This window comes from Thalassophryne amazonica, chromosome 8, assembly GCF_902500255.1.
Source record: "Thalassophryne amazonica chromosome 8, fThaAma1.1, whole genome shotgun sequence".
Taxonomy (NCBI): Eukaryota; Metazoa; Chordata; class Actinopteri; order Batrachoidiformes; family Batrachoididae; genus Thalassophryne; species Thalassophryne amazonica.
The window spans coordinates 51,780,501-51,798,252 of NC_047110.1; the positions used below are offsets into that span (position 1 = coordinate 51,780,501).

The window sequence follows — 17,752 nt, forward strand, 5'->3', positions numbered from 1 at the left end:
ATTATTTGGACTTGGTTCTGATTTAAGCCGCCCGACGAGCAGCAGCAAACTCTGTAGAGTGTGTGGGGAAACAGTTCTGGCTACGATGACGGTAGCGTCGTCAACATTCCTCTTCTTCTATGGCACTTAACGGCAGCTGGCATCATCATTATTGTTGGATTGCTGCCACCTTCAGTCTGTTAACATGCATTACTGTGATAATGCAATGGAATTCAAATCTCTATTGTAAGCCAAATTTATATCATTTATACCGTCTAATGCATATACGGTGCATGTCTATAGTGTTTTCTATGGATCATTTTATATAAGGTAAAATAAAAGACTGGATGTGCGTAGTCCGTATGACCCATGGTTGCGCTGATTTAGGTCATACTGCGGTCTCAAACCATGGTTTTTCCTGGTGTCGAAGCCAAATTAAAACAATGGCCTTGGAAGACGTAATAAAATACTTACATTCAAGTGATCTTGTCTCTGGTTTTGACGAATTTTCTCCAAGATGGCCAGATTTTCCATTTCTATTCCATCATCTTCTGACTTTTTTCCTTTTGCTGGCTCCTCCTCTTTCATGTCATAATGGTCCAGGTCTTCAATATCCTGCTGCCACAGTGTATGCATGTTCACAAAAAATATAAGTCAACTTGGACCCTTAAGTGTGAATATTGTGACTCCACTGTGTCGTCAGAAATACAAATAGTCACCTCTGCCATTTCTTCCTCCTCTTCCTCCTCAGAGGTCAAATCATCTGGTGGTCCATGCTGTGCATGTGGAAAATTGTGAACTGACAAACTTGAGTCTGGAAATGCACCAAAAACATGTGGAATATTATTTTTAGTATTCTACCTTCCGTTCTTGGGTAATCGGACCAACAGGGAGAGGTTGATCTAGCATTTCTACATCTGGATGTTGTGGGAGGTTGTACAGTCGACAGAGATCACAAATGAGGTGCTTCAATTGCTGAAGAAGCTGCAAATGAAATTGGCAGAAAAATTCGAACAATGAATACAAAACTGCAAAGTCTTTAACAAGGTGGATTGTCAGTGTTGCCAGTTGCTTTGAAAAAGTAATCCAATTACTGATTACTCCTTGAAAAAGTAACTTGGTTACTTTACTGATTACTCAGTTTTAAAAGGAAACAAGTTAGATTACTAGTTACTTTATTAGTTACTTTCAGCAGCTGCCAACAACACCCCCTGCCACCTTAACATTAAAATGATAACCCATTTTAACAATACTTACTTTATAGTCACCCTTTTTTGACTTCAATGAACATAAATACTTGTTTTACAAAAATAAAATAAAGACCTCTTTCTTGACCACATATTTAACTGCTGACAGCATTGTAACAGTTTAAACTTACAATTTCTAACCAACACTGTTCATAAATGTAACCATTAAATTATTTCTAACATTTACTCATAAATTCTTTCTAAACATTTTAGCTGTTGAAATTATTATAATACTAGCAGTAGTAATAGTATGAAAAAATGGCTTCAAAAGTGGACCTTTAAAGTGTAGGTGACACAAATTAATGCTTTCCGGTGTGTGGTTACTGAAGAGAAATAAAATTTTCGGATTCTGAACTGCACGCCACTAAAAACCAGGAACTTCCGGCAGAGTCATGTCAATGGAGAAGAAAGCCCTTTTCACACCGGGCCTGCTTCGAGTTGCTTCATGCAGCATCATGACAATGCAGGAATGTCTGCTTCAGGTGCACGCAGCAGGGGGGCAGAGAGGAGGTGATCTGCAGGCAGTTTGGCTGCAGCCAGACTGTCCACTCTGATTTCTCTTCTAGTCTATATTTATTCTTGTGCAGGGCTGCAGGGCTGCGCTCTGATTTCTGTTATAGTTTATCTTTCTTCCTTTGACCACGAGCTGCATGCGCACGAACGAACCGTCCGTGAGTAAATGTGGAGATGTCCGGAGTAATACTTGATGTGGACATGTCCTGTCTCTGACAATCAGTCTGTTAGCAGGACTTATGGTCCTTTTTTGTCCTTTAACACAATTATGAGAGAGTTTGAGGGGAGAGTAAGGAACTGCTTGCAGCCAGCCAGTTTTTTTTTTCTTCTTTTAATTGTTCACGTGCGCACGCGAACAAATTATCCCTGCGTAGACTGGATATGTTCGGACTTTTTACTGGATGTGGACAGGTCCTGTCTCTGGCAATCAGTCTGTGAGCAGGACTTTTACGGACTTTATTTAAACACTGTTGTGAGAGAATTTAAGAGCGAGAAGCATTTTATTCTGTGCTCTTTGAGCATGTAGTTACTGCACTGTGTACACAATATAAAACAATCTTGCCTGATTTATACTTCGGGAACAATGGAACACAGCAGGAATCATACATTGGCATCGGGGATGTATTGTGAGGGTGTGGCTTCCAGTCACGTTGAGTACCGTTGCTTTGCCCTGACTTGCATTGAAACCACTTCATTTCTGTGTCCTGTGCTTGACGCAGAAAAAAATTAAACATGTTTCACTTTTGGCGTCCGATTCACTTCGTCCTTTGCATCCGTCACAGTGTTCTGGTGTTGAGCTACATTGTGTCGGCACTAGGTTGCATCCATGTGGCGTCGTCATGACGCCACACGACGCAACTCGAAGTGGGCCCAGTGTGAAAGGGGCTGAAGAAGGAAGTGATCACAGTGGGAGAACCATTATCTTAACAGCCCCATTTGTTTGGTTCAAGATCGGACCTATTTCTGTGTTTGAGTGCTTCATTTCTGGAGTTATGCCGGCTGAGTTTGCTGCAAGTTTTTATTAAAACACTACTGTAGGTGGAGTCCGCCGGTTTCAGTTTCTGCAAGATCACATGCGTTGGAATGAGTGTTTTGTGGGGACTTTATTGTGGACCAGCGGCACTTTTTTTTCCCCCCACACTTTGAACACTGTGGCTTAAACAATGATGCGGCAAATTTATGGATTTTTACAGGCTACTGACAGCCCCATTTCCACAGAGCGGTTCGGGTCTGCGACACCGTCAACGGTCCTGGATGTCAACCCAGTTAGACAACTGAACTACCCCCACCTCTCAAAAGTAACTATCTATCTGCCTCAGCCAGGTGAAGTGTGGCTGTTCACTTGGCCTTGTATAGCCACTGCGGTCCTCAACACTGAGCTACCTGTGTGCTGGATCATACCCACCAGCCTCTACAAATTCAAAGACAATTAATGAACAAGCACAAAAATAAAATGACCTGCATTAAATTGTTTCATATTTGGTGACCAACAATCTCGTGTCTCCTGTTTCACTGTGTCATTATGGCTGAGTTATGAAAAAGTGGGTTGTTCAAGATAACGGAGCTGAATTTCATCCAGCTTCCATATCTGCCAACTTACCAATGTGCTGCCCTTTCTCACATCTTCTAAGCGCTCCAACACTTCAGCTAGACTAGGATCATCAGAGTCAACAAACCATATTGGAGGCGTTGAGGGATAGGATTCCTGCAACAGAAGCCACAGAAGGTCCAGCTAACTGTGGTCGTTTGGTGAGGACTTTTACAAATTACAGCTTGAATCACAACAATAAAGTAACAATGAAATGAAACAGTAACAGTGGGTCTGGATTTCATTGAACTATAAATAAACTGAACTGAAAGTAGTGTACATAAATAAACTGAACTAAAAGTAGTGACATAAACATGTTATCTTTGTACAAACACAACAACAACAACAACAAAAAGAATTACATGAAAATGCATAAAATCAGCTAGGGTGTATTCACACATCCAACAAAACCCAATGAAAACTGTAATGTAATCTTTTTAAATACTTTTAGCCAGCCTATTTATATGGTCTAGAATCTGATAATGTATTATTTCTTTTGTCATTGACAGCTAAGACGGTAGCTGACTTCAAAGAGTATCCTTAATCAATGTACTGTACAACACTGTGTGGCCAATTTAAAATGATTTTTAATTTTATTTTATTGTATTTTCTTGTAGTGTAGACACCAGTGTGTAATAAATATTGCACAGCATTTGTAGTTGTTCCTGGTTGTACTGTGAAGGCTTTCTTTTCATCTTGTAGATTCTAGATAAGTGCTCAGGCTGAAACCACCTCCACAGGAGTCAAACATACAGACTGGTGACGTGCTTTTTGATTATGACCATCAGAGGGCACTGCAGACACAGTGAGTTGTTAACAAAAGCTGTAAACATTTGTTGTTTTTGAATCACTTTGATCCCCGCACTGCCAAGTAATTCCTTGTGCCAATGCAGCCCACTTTGTCCCACTTGACACCACTCTATATAAAATAATAATTTTGTAGCCCATGACGCATTTGCTCTCAGGACATCATTCTCTCATTGCTCCCAGAATCAGAGAAATTATCTAAAACTAAAGGTTGTCTCATACTTGCCGTGTGGTGAAGAATGCATTTCGAATCATGTATTATTTATAATATATATAGTAATGGATTGGTAAAACAGTTGCATTTTCATTCCTTCTCATAAGTTAGATAATGTATATGTAAAGTTATGTTTATTATGATTTAACACAGTGGTGTCCAAACTATTCCAGAAAGGGCCGAGAGGGTGCAGGTTTTCCTTGCACCCACTCACTCCAGCAGGTGATTTCACTGATTAACATCACTTTGAGCAGGTGAGATGAGTTCATCAGTGAAATCACCTGCTGGAGTCAGTGGCTGCAAAAACAAAACAAAACAAAAAAAAACAAACAAACAAAGAAAACCTGCACCATCTCGGCCCTTTCTGGAATAGTATGGACACCACTGATGTAACATCTCATCATAATTGTTCAGATGCTCTGCGCGCAATGACAGCGTTTTCGAATAGGTTGCACAATGTTCATGAGTTCACTCAAGTGGCATTAAGTTAATACATGCCAGAAATTTGGAACATTTCAAGATTTTCTTTGCGTACTGACACGCAGCTGCGCACAGTTCACAGCAGTTTATGACGCGTTTATCCATAGTTTGGTCAGCTGGTGGTTTGGCTCGAGCTGGCCAATGCCTACGGATCGGTACCACATGACCTCATCCTCGAACCCCTGGATTTCATGTTCCAGACAAGGTCAAGTACATATAGGGATGGGTATTGATTTAAATCGCTATCGATGCCATTATCGATTCTGCTTATCGATCCGGTTCCTTATAGATACCTCTTGTGAATTTTGTACTAAAAGTAGGCTTTACAGGTTTTCTATGTATTTCATTGAGTCTTAAAGTAAATAAATATGAAATTGGTCATTGTATCCTTGATCTCTCTAACTTGACTTGGCAGAGAGCCACGCAGCGTTTGGAGATGTGTGAACAGAACGGAGAATGATTCTCGTTTCTTTCTCGCAACAAGACAGGAGTCCCAGTTTGTATTAATACAACTTAATAAACTTGTATTAATAATAAGTTTGTAGTCCCAGCTATTTGTTTGTATTTCTTCATAATTGATGTAAATAAAGTGCAAGACATATTCAGTGACTTGGAAATGTTCATGTATCCACCCCCTGACTTGTCTGAAGAAAACTGGTAATTAAACTGATATTTACTGGTATTATACCTAAAGCCCCTTTCACACTGGGCCCACTTCGAGTTGCGTTGTGCGGCGTCATGATGACGCCACGTGGAAGCAACCCAGTGCCAAGACGATGCAGCTCAACGCCACGACAGCGCAAGGGACGCAAAGGACGAAGCAAATTGCACGCCAAAAATTAAACATGTTTAATTTTTTTTTGCATCCTGTGCTCGACGCAGAAATTAAGTGGTTTCAGCGCAAGTCAGAGCAACGTGACAGGACTCAATGTGACTGGAAGCCACACCCTCACAATACAACGTTACCCAATGCCAATTTATGATTCCTGCTGTGTTCCATTGTTCCCAAAATATAAATCATGCAGGATTGTTTTTATTCCGTGTACACAATGCACTGAAACTACACGCTCAAAAAGAGCACAGAAAAAAAAAAAAAAAAAATACAGATTGCAGCTGCTGCAGCTCCTCACTCTTTTCTCACAAATGTGTTTAAATAAAGTCCATAAAAATCCTGCTCACAGAGTGATTGCCAGAAACAGGACATGTCCACATCCAAAAAGTCCGGACATCTCCAGTCCACTCACGGACAATTCGTTAGCATGCACATGTGAACAATTAAAAGAAAAAAAAAAGAAAAAAAAACAAAACTGTCTGGCTGCAGGCAGTTAGTTCCTTGTTCTCCCCTTAAACTCTCTCATCACTGTGTAAAAAAAAAAGGACAAAAAAGGACATAAGTCCTGCTCACAGACTGATTGCCAGAGATAGTACACGTCCACATCAAGTATAACTCCAGACATCGCCACATTTACTCACGGACGGTGCGTTCGTGCGCATCTTGCGGCCGAAGGAGGAAAGATAAATTATAACAGAACTCAGAGCGCAGCCCTGCAGCTCAGCACAAGAACAAATATAAACTAGAAGAGAAATCAGAGTGCACAGTCTGGCTGCAGCCAAACTGTGCACTCTGACTTCTCTGTGCAGAGAACCTGCAGGTTGCATTCTCACCTCCTCTCTGCCCCCTGCTGCACGCACCTGATGCAGACATTCCTGCGTCGTCATGACGCAACAGGAACCAACTCGAAGTGGGCCTGGTGTGAAAGGGGCTTTAGTATTCCATTACTTATGTAACTCATCATCTTGGCTTATATATTTAATAAATTTATATCAAGTTGAAGAGATATGCTTTCAGTTTGAGTTTAAGATAAGAATTTTTTTGCATTTGAAATGGCATAAACAAATTAAAAATGTCTGAAATGCCAAGTGTTCCAATACTTTTGGGGGCACTGTATGTACATGTGATTTCTTAGTTTTTATTTTTAATACATTTTCAAAAATTTCAACAAAACTTTTTTTCGTGTCATTATGGGGTGTTGTGTGCAGAATTTTGAGGGAAAAAATTAATTTACTCTATTTTGGAATAAGGCTATAACAAAAAAAGTGGAAAATGTGAAGCACTGTGAATACTTTGCGGATGCACTCTCCCAACAAATCTAAAGCATGATGGCCCAAGAACTCAGGCATGGGGGTAGCCCCGCCCCTTCTCTGGGGAGGAGCTCTAGCATTTTGCCATCTTCAACTACCAATGGAAGCCATTTTCTGCAGCTTCAGCTTTACATCGTATGTATAATTACAAACTAAGGCCTTGTCCACACAGAAATGGATACAATAGCTTGTTTTCTTTTTTCCCCCAAAAAGTCTTCCATAAACAAAGCACTGTTTAATGTAATATCTATGTAACACAGACTCTAGTATATATGTCAGGGTGAAAGAGGGTCCACGCTGATCATCTGAAATAGACATTGTGTATTTAAAGTGATGCAGTGTTTGTGTATTTAAAAAACAATGTTGTATGTTGGTCAACTGGCTGCTCTTCACCTTGCAGATGAAGTGAAAGGGCACACACTTTAAGTAAATCAAGTTTAACTGTTCCAAAAATGCCTTTATTTAGATTCAGAGTTTTCATCAACACTATCCACAGTGGATTTAACAATGTGGCATTTGCAGAAAAGCTGCATTCCACAGCCATTTTTCACAGGCTTTGTTCACGTTCACAAAACAACCTGTCCCCTGACAGGATTTCACTAACCGCCTGTGTTTACAGTCCAGGAAAGCTCCAAAACTCATAACGGGGCAAAATAATAAATAATTATCCAGGAAAACAAAGAGGGAACACCCTAAATTTGAAAATCTGCATGATGGTGCAGCAACAGTGTGCCATTGCTTAAACCCCTATTCCACAGACCGCCGTTCATTTACAATTGCACAAAAGCAGGAAAACGGGATGACGTGGCTTACTCTGGCTTGCCTCCTACAGGCTGGCTTATGAAGTGCAGACATGGCAATGTGCCTGAAACCACCCCCAGCCAGAACCACAACAAAAGCTGCTTCTGCTTCAAATTTTTACCCTGATGGAGCCCGATCAAACAAGTTTCAAGCTGTACTAACCAGGAATATCCAGTTGATACCCCCATCACAACAGAGGCCAAATGAGCCAGAATCCTATCTGAATGAAAATTCAACCCGCACTTGGGAGTCGTCGAGGTTAGGCATGTGAAGATTAATCGATACGAATCGGTATCTAGATACAAACTTGTGTGATGCGAGTGTATCTATTCATTCAATGTGCATCGATTCAACTGATGGGCGAAATCGTGATTGCATCGCTAGCTGCGTGCCTGCATCAATTTTTTTCCGAGGCACATTGAATGCATCATCCCTGCTTCGCGTTTTGTTTTGAACTTGGTCGGAAGCCAGAAAGCACATTTCTACCACAACAAACACGTAGGTCCGTGAGCGGTTGGAGATTTTTCACGCACCTAAATCACTTAAATTAGGCGTTGGGGGTAACTTTGGCTGTTTTAAAAAAGATGGGAAACTTCACAAGACGCAGGTCATTTGTAAAGAATGCCGTGCTGCTAAACAATACAGCCGCTGCTGCTCCACTTGGATATTCCTCAGATTGTAAACAGAGCTCCAGCAAAACTCTGGTGAGAATAGTATCTCAAATTACTCTGTCAATGTCTGTCTTACTGTTTAAGTTCTGACTTTGTGATGAAGCAGGTTCACATATGAGGGAACCGATTCCTGTCCCATAATGTTGAATCTGGTAAATTTGCTGATAAGGAGTAAAACAAATCCTCTGCCTCTAGCAGAATCAGAAGAAAAAGAAGAAGAAAACCATAGTATCATACTGAATTGAAGCTTCTTATTTTCTATTTAAATTTTTGGTATAATTTCTTTGCATCATGTTGAGTCGCATCGTATTGCATTGTGAGGAATTGAATCGCCATCAAATACATATCAAATTGCATTGAATCGGGAACAAGGGTGAATTGTATCACATCGTATTGTCAGTATCGTTATGCGTATCGAATCGTTGTCAGTAATGAGATTCACATCCCTAGTCAAGGTGCATTCTCGGCCGTTGGTCAGCATTATGAGCGCAGTCTAAACAGACAGACACAGATGTTCGACCGCCTCAAATGTTTTGTACATGTTCAAAATATTTGTGGCGCAGTCGAAGATGAAAAACTAATTGAACGGTAGTCGAAATGCTGTGTGACCTCATTCTAAACGGGACGGCGTGAAAACAGCATTCGTGACATTCTGACTGTGTTTGGGGGGATGTACGGCATATTTCTGCCACGGCCGAATATCCCGAATGCACCACAAGTGCTGCTGGATTATATCTTGCCGAACCGTGAATGGACCGCAACTGTACGGCTTGTAAGTGCATTCTTATTGCAATCTGGCAGCTGTCCAGGTACTATTACTGTGTTCCACCTACATGTGTACCGTGTTCAGAGGCTGGGCGGGTTAGAGCGCAGTCTGGGTATTCAGACGGCTGCCCTCTGCAATTCTTATCCCCCCCCCCAGATGTGGCACAAATCCTGTTTTTTTTTTTTTTTTTTTACATTCTGCCTGATTCAGCTTGGCTCGTGCTCATTCATAAGTGTGATGGGGGTCTTAAAGACGTCCGAACAAGACTGAAGCTGTAAAGACAATGAACACCTGAAGGTCACCATGCACTAGCGAAGATTTGGCGAATCAGAATGAAATTTATGAACAGCTTGAAAATTTCCCAACTTAAAATCTGGTGCTGATGATCGCTGTAACTGCTACATATACAAAGTTTGTTCAAGACTGAGAAAGATGGATCAAGAAATTACTATAACACTTCAAAACATGCTCTGATTTGCTATTCAGGATGAAATACGAAGGAACAGTGCTCTATGGAATAGCCCCATTAGAGAGATACCTGGCACTACTGACAGTCGTTTAAAAATGCAAAAGTACTCTTTATCAGATTACTTTGGTGGCCAAGTGGTTAGTGTACTTGGTTTCAGTGCGGAAGGTTCCCGGTTCAAAACCCACCCCTGCCACACTTCTCCATATAATGTGGAGTTACGTCAGGAAGGGCATCCGGTGTAAAACGTGTGCCAAATCAACATGCAGATGGCGACCCAGAATGAAAATAAGGGAGCAGCCAAAGGGACTTAGACTGAATCTCAATTCTACCCCTTGGCCCTTCCCCTTCCCCCTTTCCCTCCGTTTTGCGCGGTCATGAGAGATAGAGGGGTGTCCCAATTCTTTTTGGAGGGAGGCAGAGGGTTTCAAACCCCTCCGTTTGGAGGGGTAGGAGGAGCTTACTGCTGTCTCCACGGAAACAAACATGGCGCCGAAAGAGCCGTATAAATGAAACGACTTTCATTACAAATTACACTGTTTAGAAAGTTATAACTTGCCAAAAAACTTTACAGGCAGTTGCCTATAACAGCAACGTCTATGCTGCTGGATGCATGTTGCGTATATTGTCGTTCTGAAGAATATCGTAACTTCCCTCGTGCGCTGAGGCGTTATAATGCATATACACACGAACGCTACTATAAGACACTTTTGTATCTCACAATGGAGAAAATCATGATAAAGGATAAGCACATTAATTCGTATGTTCATAAATCTTTGCATAATATCAATCACCTGCTGTTGGATTTCAAGGTCTGTAACGTCTGTATTTTGTAAACAAACAGGGAGCTCTGAGCACACTTGTCTCCTAATAAGCTTTCAGGCAGAAAATGAGAAGAATCATCAATGGGAATAAGTTGGAAAATATATACACACATGTATATGTGTAACAAATAACCTGATGTCCTAATGGACTGCTATTATTTGTCAAGGACATTTCTAAAGGAAATAGTGCTGGATGCAAAAAATGGGAGAATTTGAAAAAGAAATATAAGGTTAACAGAACTAGATGCAGCCCATAACATACATACAGGTGCTGGTCATATAATTAGAATATCATGAAAAAGTTGATTTATTTCAGTAATTCCATTCAAAAAGTGAAACTTGTAGAATGTATACATTCATTCCACATAGACTGATATATTTCAAGTGTTTATTTATTTTAATTACTAATTAATTCATTACTAAATCAGTTAATGATTAATCAAAGTATATTAATTATTACTATTATTGATTAATTATTATTAGTATTATTAACATTAATCATTACTAATTAATTATTAATACTATTAACTATTATTATTATAAATTATAAATTAATTAAATTAATTAACATGACATGACTGCGATGCGTCAAAGAAATCTGCGACTTCTATTTCTTTGCATTTACGTAGAAAGGCGAGAAAATAAAAAGAGCAAACAGGCTACTGCAACAAGTTGCATTTCGGTTGCCATGTTAACAAACAGTAAAGACAGCAGTCTGACACGGGCAGTTTTTTTCCTCCTACGGCGGAGGGGTGTCTCAATTCATAGGGCTAGAGGCATACCCCTTCGCCTTACCCCTTGTTTTAAAGGGGTAGGCATAGGGGTAGGGCCAAGGGGAAGGGGTACAAAAGAGAATTGAGATTGGGGGTTACTCTACTTGAGCAATTGATAAAATAAAACAATTGATAGAATACTCAATTCCAATTTTTAAACATTTTAAACATTATTTATAAGCCGTGTATAAAATCAAATTAGATTAAATATAACACAAAATAATGAAAAACGAAATTTTCATATTTAACTTTAACTTAACTGGTTCAAGTTTTGACTAACAATAGATTAAAAAAGTGTAAGAAGAAAAAAGTTAGAAAAAAATGATCTCAGTGACATTTCAGCATTAAACCCTTTGTGACAAGTGTACTGATGTGCAACTACAGTGTACCATTCTGATGTGAAACCAGTGAATGACAGTATCGTAGTTTCATTGCTTATTCTTCTAATGCCAGATCAATAATTCTAGACTCTTTTCCGGTTTTTGTGTAGCAATTTTCTGACAATGGTTCTGGCTCAAGTTTTAAGTAGAATAATTCTACTAATGTTTTCAGTATTTTTACTTCACTACAAGTGCAAATAAAAATCAAATGAAGACTGACACTTCATTGTGTAGTAAGGGGCACGTTTAGTAGTCAAGCGGTTTAGCGTGCTTGTTTCCAGTGCAGAAAGTTCCTGGTTTAAAACCCACCCTTGCCCATTCTTCATATAATATGGAGTTACTCGTACATCCGGAATGGCAACCGGTATAAAATTTGTGCCATATCAATATGCACATCCACCTCAGAACTGCTGTGGCAACTTCGAAACAAGCGACCAGCCAACTGAACTCTTGCTTGATTTTGTAATGGGCTGTAAATTTATTACAGTACTTTATTTTTTTGTAAGGATTTACAGATTATGTGTTTACTAGGCATGCGAATCTCATCACTGACAAAGATTCGATACGCATCTCAATAAACTACCAGTGATACGATACATATAGCGATACATGATGACGCATGACGATAGGATTCACCCTGTTCCTGATTCCATGCGATTTGATATGTATTTGATGGTGATTCTTTTCCTCACAATGTGATACGATGTGATTTGGTGTGATATGATGTGATTCAACATGATGCAAACAAATTATGCCAAAAATTTAAATAGAAATAAGAAGCTGCAATTATGGTACTATGGTATTCTTCTTCTTCTGATTCTACTAGAGAGGAAAGGATTTGTTTTACTCCTTATAAGCAGAAAATTTACCAGATTCAACATTAAGGAACAGGAATCAGTTTCAGGGCTTTTGAGGACAAGGAAGTTAAAATATTAGCCAGAGAGAAGAAATGGTTTGAGAGAGGGGTCAAGGAGGCATTCTTTGTGAAACGTTTGAAACCCAGCCTTAACCGGGGAGAGGGTCTGAGACACACTTTATCCCCTGTTTACAATGGGGTACTCAGGTCAAAGGAGTTTCAGTCTTTTGTTCATGGTAATGAGTCATTCACGTCATCAAGGAAGCCATCAGAAAGGCATCCATCCCATCATTAGAGGGACAGCTGTCCTATCATTAGGTGTGCTAATTAGAGCACAATAGTTGCTAATTAGAGCTATTGTTTAGTCACTAGCCTATAGCAGTCTGCCTCTCAGTAGGAGGGGTCTGGTTAGGTTTAAAACTCCAGCTTTTGTTGGTTTCTGTTTTATTCTTCTCTACAAGAGTCAGACAGAAGTCAGACTTCCAGAGCAAGAATTTTAGCTGAGGAAGCTTCTACGATTTGAAGCGAAACGTCCTCGCGTCAAGCAACCCAGTCCAGTCAAAGATTCAAGCTTCTCTACTAAGCACACTATTCTTTACAAACAACCTGCGTCTTGTCAAGTTTCCCATCTTTTTTAAAAAAGCCAAAGTATCTCCATCCAAACACCTCATTTAAATGTTTTACGTGCTTCAAAAAACACCTCATTTAAATGTTTTACGTGCTTCAAAAATCTCTTCCAACTGCTTATAGCTGTTCTTGTTGTGGTAAAAATGTGCTTTTTGGCTTCTGCTCATGTTCAAAACAAAATGCAGAGCAGTGATGGTGCATTCAATGTGCCTTGGAAAAAAATAAAAAATAAAAAATTGGATGCACGCATGCAGTGAGTGATGCATCATGATTTCACCCAGCAACTGAATCGATGCACACTGAATAAATAGATAAACTCGCATCGCACGTTTGTATTTAGATACCGATTCGTATCGATTAATCTCCACATGCCTAGTGTTTACGGCTGCTCAAAGTCTGCACGTAAAAGTGGCCTCATTTCTTGCCAGCATCCTACCATTTTTGAGTCGGTGTCACCTACTGACCGGTACTCTCTAAAAATCGGTCCGCCCTGCCTTCACTGTGTATGCATCTGAGACGGACTCTGAGTCTCTTCACCCAAAGCGATTAAAGGGAATAATGTCATTATTAACCATCAGATGACAAACTAAAACCTCTTAAATCATTCTAAAATCGGTTTTAAGCAGAAACGAGGCAATAATTGGCAAATCGCTGCTGACGCTCTGAAATGACATAGGTGCAGCAGCAGCACATATGAGTCTGACATGCTGCTGCTGTGCTCCGATCGGCCCCCCCCAGTCTTTTATTATGAAATAATGGTGAATTTATGTGAAAATGATTGTTGTACAAAAGCTTCAGATATCTGTTGCTGAGATAGATGATGACTGGAGCGCAGTTTTAAGCAGAAACAATGTGATAATCAGTGAACTGATGCTAACGGTCTGAAATTACACGTGCAGTGAAGGCAGGGTGGACAAATTTTTAGGGGGACCGTTTGGTGACATCGGAACACTGTCTAGGTAGTTCATGGTAAACACTGACATTTTGTAAAAATGTGATACAGTGACAAAAACCGTAATTTGGCAAAACAATAAATTTTTTGGTTAAGGTGACAGTGTTGTAGTAAAACCCAATGAATTAATGCATCTAAACACATGCATGCATGTGATCATTTTTATTACATTCAAGTAAGCAATACATCTGGATTGACTAATACGAACAATTAAATTTTTACTGGAAAGATTTGTGTAAATTTAACTCCTGTTTTAATATAGACCGCGGCTAGCTGTAATTAGTCATATTCATATGGTGAACTTCTATAGGGCAGCGCAGTCTCATCTGAACCCTGCGTGATACCGTGGGATTTGTCCACTTATGGGGACAGCCACTTCTGTTGCGCAATATATACACAGCATAACTTCACATGGGAAAACGGTGTACTGTTTTATTTTTGGCTGCAATCACCGAAGCAGTTGCGAAAAGTGAAGGTTTTTTTTCGGTTCCCAGTGGAAAAGGGAAGACGAGGCAAATGTGAGAGGTCGTGTCGGTAAGTGTTATTCTATACAGCTAACCAGAGTAGCTGTGTTCTCTCACCTGCACAACTGCCTCGACACTTTTGAGTTCCAGTGTCGCCAACCGAACGGCCACCCCCCCAAAAAAATGGGTCAGCCCTGCCTTCACTGCACATGCGTAATTTTGGAGCGTCAGCATTGTCATTTCTAAGTGTCAGCTGCGATTCACTGATTACTGCCTCGTTTCTGCTTAAAACTGCACTCCATTCATCATGTATCTCAGTGACAGATATCTGAAGCTTTTGTAGAACAATCATTTACACATAAATTCAGCATCGTTTCATAATAAATGATGGCGGACCGATCAGAGCACCACAGCAACACGTCAGATGTCTGACGTGCTGCTGTGCCTATGTCATTTTGGTGCATCAGTAGCAAAATGAGGCGATTATCACGTCCTTTCTGCTTAAAACTGACTTTAGAATGATTTAAGGGGTTTTACCTTGTCACATGATGGTTAATAATCACATTATTCCCTTTGACTGCTTTGGGTGTAGAGAGTCAGACTCAGGCGTGCTGCTGTGCTCCCAAATGAGGCATGCGCAGTGAAGGCAGGGTGGACCAATTCTTAGGGGGCGCTGTTCGGTCTGCGACATCGGGTCATAAACAAACTGCACACATGTCCACTTTCCACTGCAAAAAAAAAAAAAAAAATCAGAGAAAGTACTGCGTTTCTGTCCCCGGAAGTAGACTGCACTGTCCAGGTGGAACATACCGTCTATCATTGGTCAATATAGGTCACGTGATCATGAGACTACATACTTGTACATGTTTTTGCTATTGATATGCAGATTCCTAAACTACGTTAACCACAACCACTAATCTTAACCTATAACCATCACAATAGCCTCAAACAAGACAGCCTATGTGCAAATGCCATAGGCTATGTAGGAATAGCCCCTTCCTTTAATAGAACAAAGTCTGTTAAAAAAAAGTGAACTTAATATCCCCCCCAAAGGTAAATAAATCTACATTGTGACTGCTGATTCTCAGCTGTGAAAGATTTGTAGAGGACCACATAAGAAACAAGTGAATTTATGCTTTAATGGGTTATCCTCGGTTATGTTTGTACAAGTATTAATTTTACCAAATAAATCCATCCATAAATTTACGTTTTGTAGTGTTTACATGACATGTCCGTAGTTACAGACCAAAAAAAAAAAACACTATCTACATTAGAGTAAACCTCTTATTCAGGTCACGTCTGAACTGAGTGAAGAAAATAAGTATATATTAAATAACCACTGATTCTACTTCTCACCACTGGGATTCGTCTAATTATTTAAATGAGACATTAGAAAAATTAATAACATCTCAAGATTTATATACAAATGTCTAGTTTACATTAGTGTGTTACTTAATTTGCACGGAACTTACAAGCAGATAGGACAGGACTTAAAGTTTTGCAGAAAGTTAATGTAATGCATAGATTTGAAGCAGTTCATTAGTTAGAAAGTTACATAGCTGTCTGCGACGTTAATTTGGCTAACAGGAGGAGCTAGCTACTTAGCCGCTCAAGGGATCTACGAAGCTTTTGCGTCGCCGTTAAAAACAGTTTCGTTATCACTTTCTGAAAGCGAATTTAACACCTGAGCTACATTCTTGTTGTTCTTGTTACTTAATTATCTTAGTGTCTTGCGACGTGACTGACACACTAAGAAACGAAGCAACACTATATTCGTAGTAAATTTGTAACCAGAATATTCCGCCTAAACATTTCGGTTCAGTCAACAGTCTGTGACGAAGGCTGCTTGGACTTACTGTGATGTTGCAGTGGATAATCAGCAGCTTCTCTCCTGTTACGTTGAATTGGCAGCTAAGTTCGTCTGGTTTCCAGTCTATTACTCGGAATCGTTCATGGTTTGGGTCAAAAATTGACTCCAAAAACTTCAATTCAGCTTTAAGCCCCGAAACCGACATCTTCAACTCACCTCAAAGCGGCAAGCAGGCCGCTGGCGGAGAGGAAGTCAAGCGGAGCGCGCTCGAAGCGCTCAGCTCGAGCTGGCGGTAAAGCTTCGATCAGAGCTTCAACGGCCTCAGACGAAGCCCAACCGGAAGTAGAAGAAGTTGCAGTTCCTTGAATAGGCACTTGAGCCTGGCTCCAAAAGCAAGCAGATTCCCTTTCAAGTTAATGTTCAAATGGCCAACTTTCGACTATAAACATATTTACAGCCCAACTGTACAGGGTTTTTTTTTTTCTAACTTCTTAGTTTAAGACATTTTAAGCCATAAAGTTGTACATAATTTGGGGTGTAATCGCTTTGAACACCTACTGAGCCAAGGTTGGACTCTCATACAGTCAGTGCTAAGAGGCTGCTAGCTGTTGTGGAGGGTTTGTTTGGAGCCTGTTACTACACATACCTGGAATAAAATAGGTTGTGTGGTGAAATGTCTTAACAGATTATCAAAGACTTCCTTGTTTCAGTATTCCCACTGAGTGAAATTCTTGTCTTATTTAATATTGTATGCTCATGGTATTAGCATTTTTAGTAGCCTTCGGTAACTTGATCTGTTGGATCTGTTTAATACATGATTACTGAGAAAATAAGCAGCTCATAACTTTTAATGCCCGAAAGCAAACCATTATGTGGTAGAAAAACATGGATCTGACCACAGTGAAAAATAGCAATAATAGTAAAAATATAATAAAGACATTTCTGAGAGAAAATGATCTTAGGTTTGTTTTTAATTTTGAAGCTTCATAAATAGAGTTCAGCAGGTCTGGAGGAAAAGTGCAGAAAGTGAGACGTGAGCAAAAAACTGTGGCTGATACATTTTATATCAGGCGGCAAGTAAATCCCGCGGGCGGGGCTGAAACCATGGTAACGAAGCTTAAACAGGAGTTTCAGTTTACTGGAAAACAGACTGATATAGTCCCGTGAGGCGCCTCACACAGTACGAGAATAAGAATAAGAAAGAAGTTTATTAATCCCAAAGGAAATTATTTTGCCAGAGTGCCGAAACAGTAAACTGCAAACATTGCGTCGTCTTCTTGTTCTTTTTTTTTTTTTTTTACAATAAGAACAATGAGTACAACATGTTCATGCAAAATAATGGAAAGACACTTGCACAAGATCTTGACAGTATTGCACATAGCTCTGAGTAAC

General features: G+C 39.9%; 1 protein-coding gene across 2 annotated transcripts in view; it reads right to left on the reverse strand.

Annotated features, from left to right (window-relative positions):
- The window catches only part of LOC117515605 (ubiquitin-conjugating enzyme E2 Q2-like), a 36,273-nt gene extending 19,630 nt beyond the window's left edge, over nt 1–16,643 (reverse strand). The window contains exons 1-5 of one of the 2 annotated variants that reach the window (XM_034176242.1): nt 16,407–16,643; nt 3,340–3,444; nt 841–963; nt 699–755; nt 454–594 (exon numbers count right to left, since the gene is read on the reverse strand). In XM_034176242.1, coding sequence (XP_034032133.1) covers nt 454–594; nt 699–755; nt 841–963; nt 3,340–3,444; nt 16,407–16,565 — 585 coding nt within the window. In that variant the 5' untranslated portion in view covers nt 16,566–16,643. Of the gene's footprint in view, nt 1–453; nt 598–698; nt 756–840; nt 964–3,339; nt 3,445–16,406 lie in introns of both variants that reach the window. The other variant, XM_034176241.1, reaches the window with a different exon arrangement.
- Nucleotides 16,644–17,752: the final 1,109 nt, after the last annotated feature.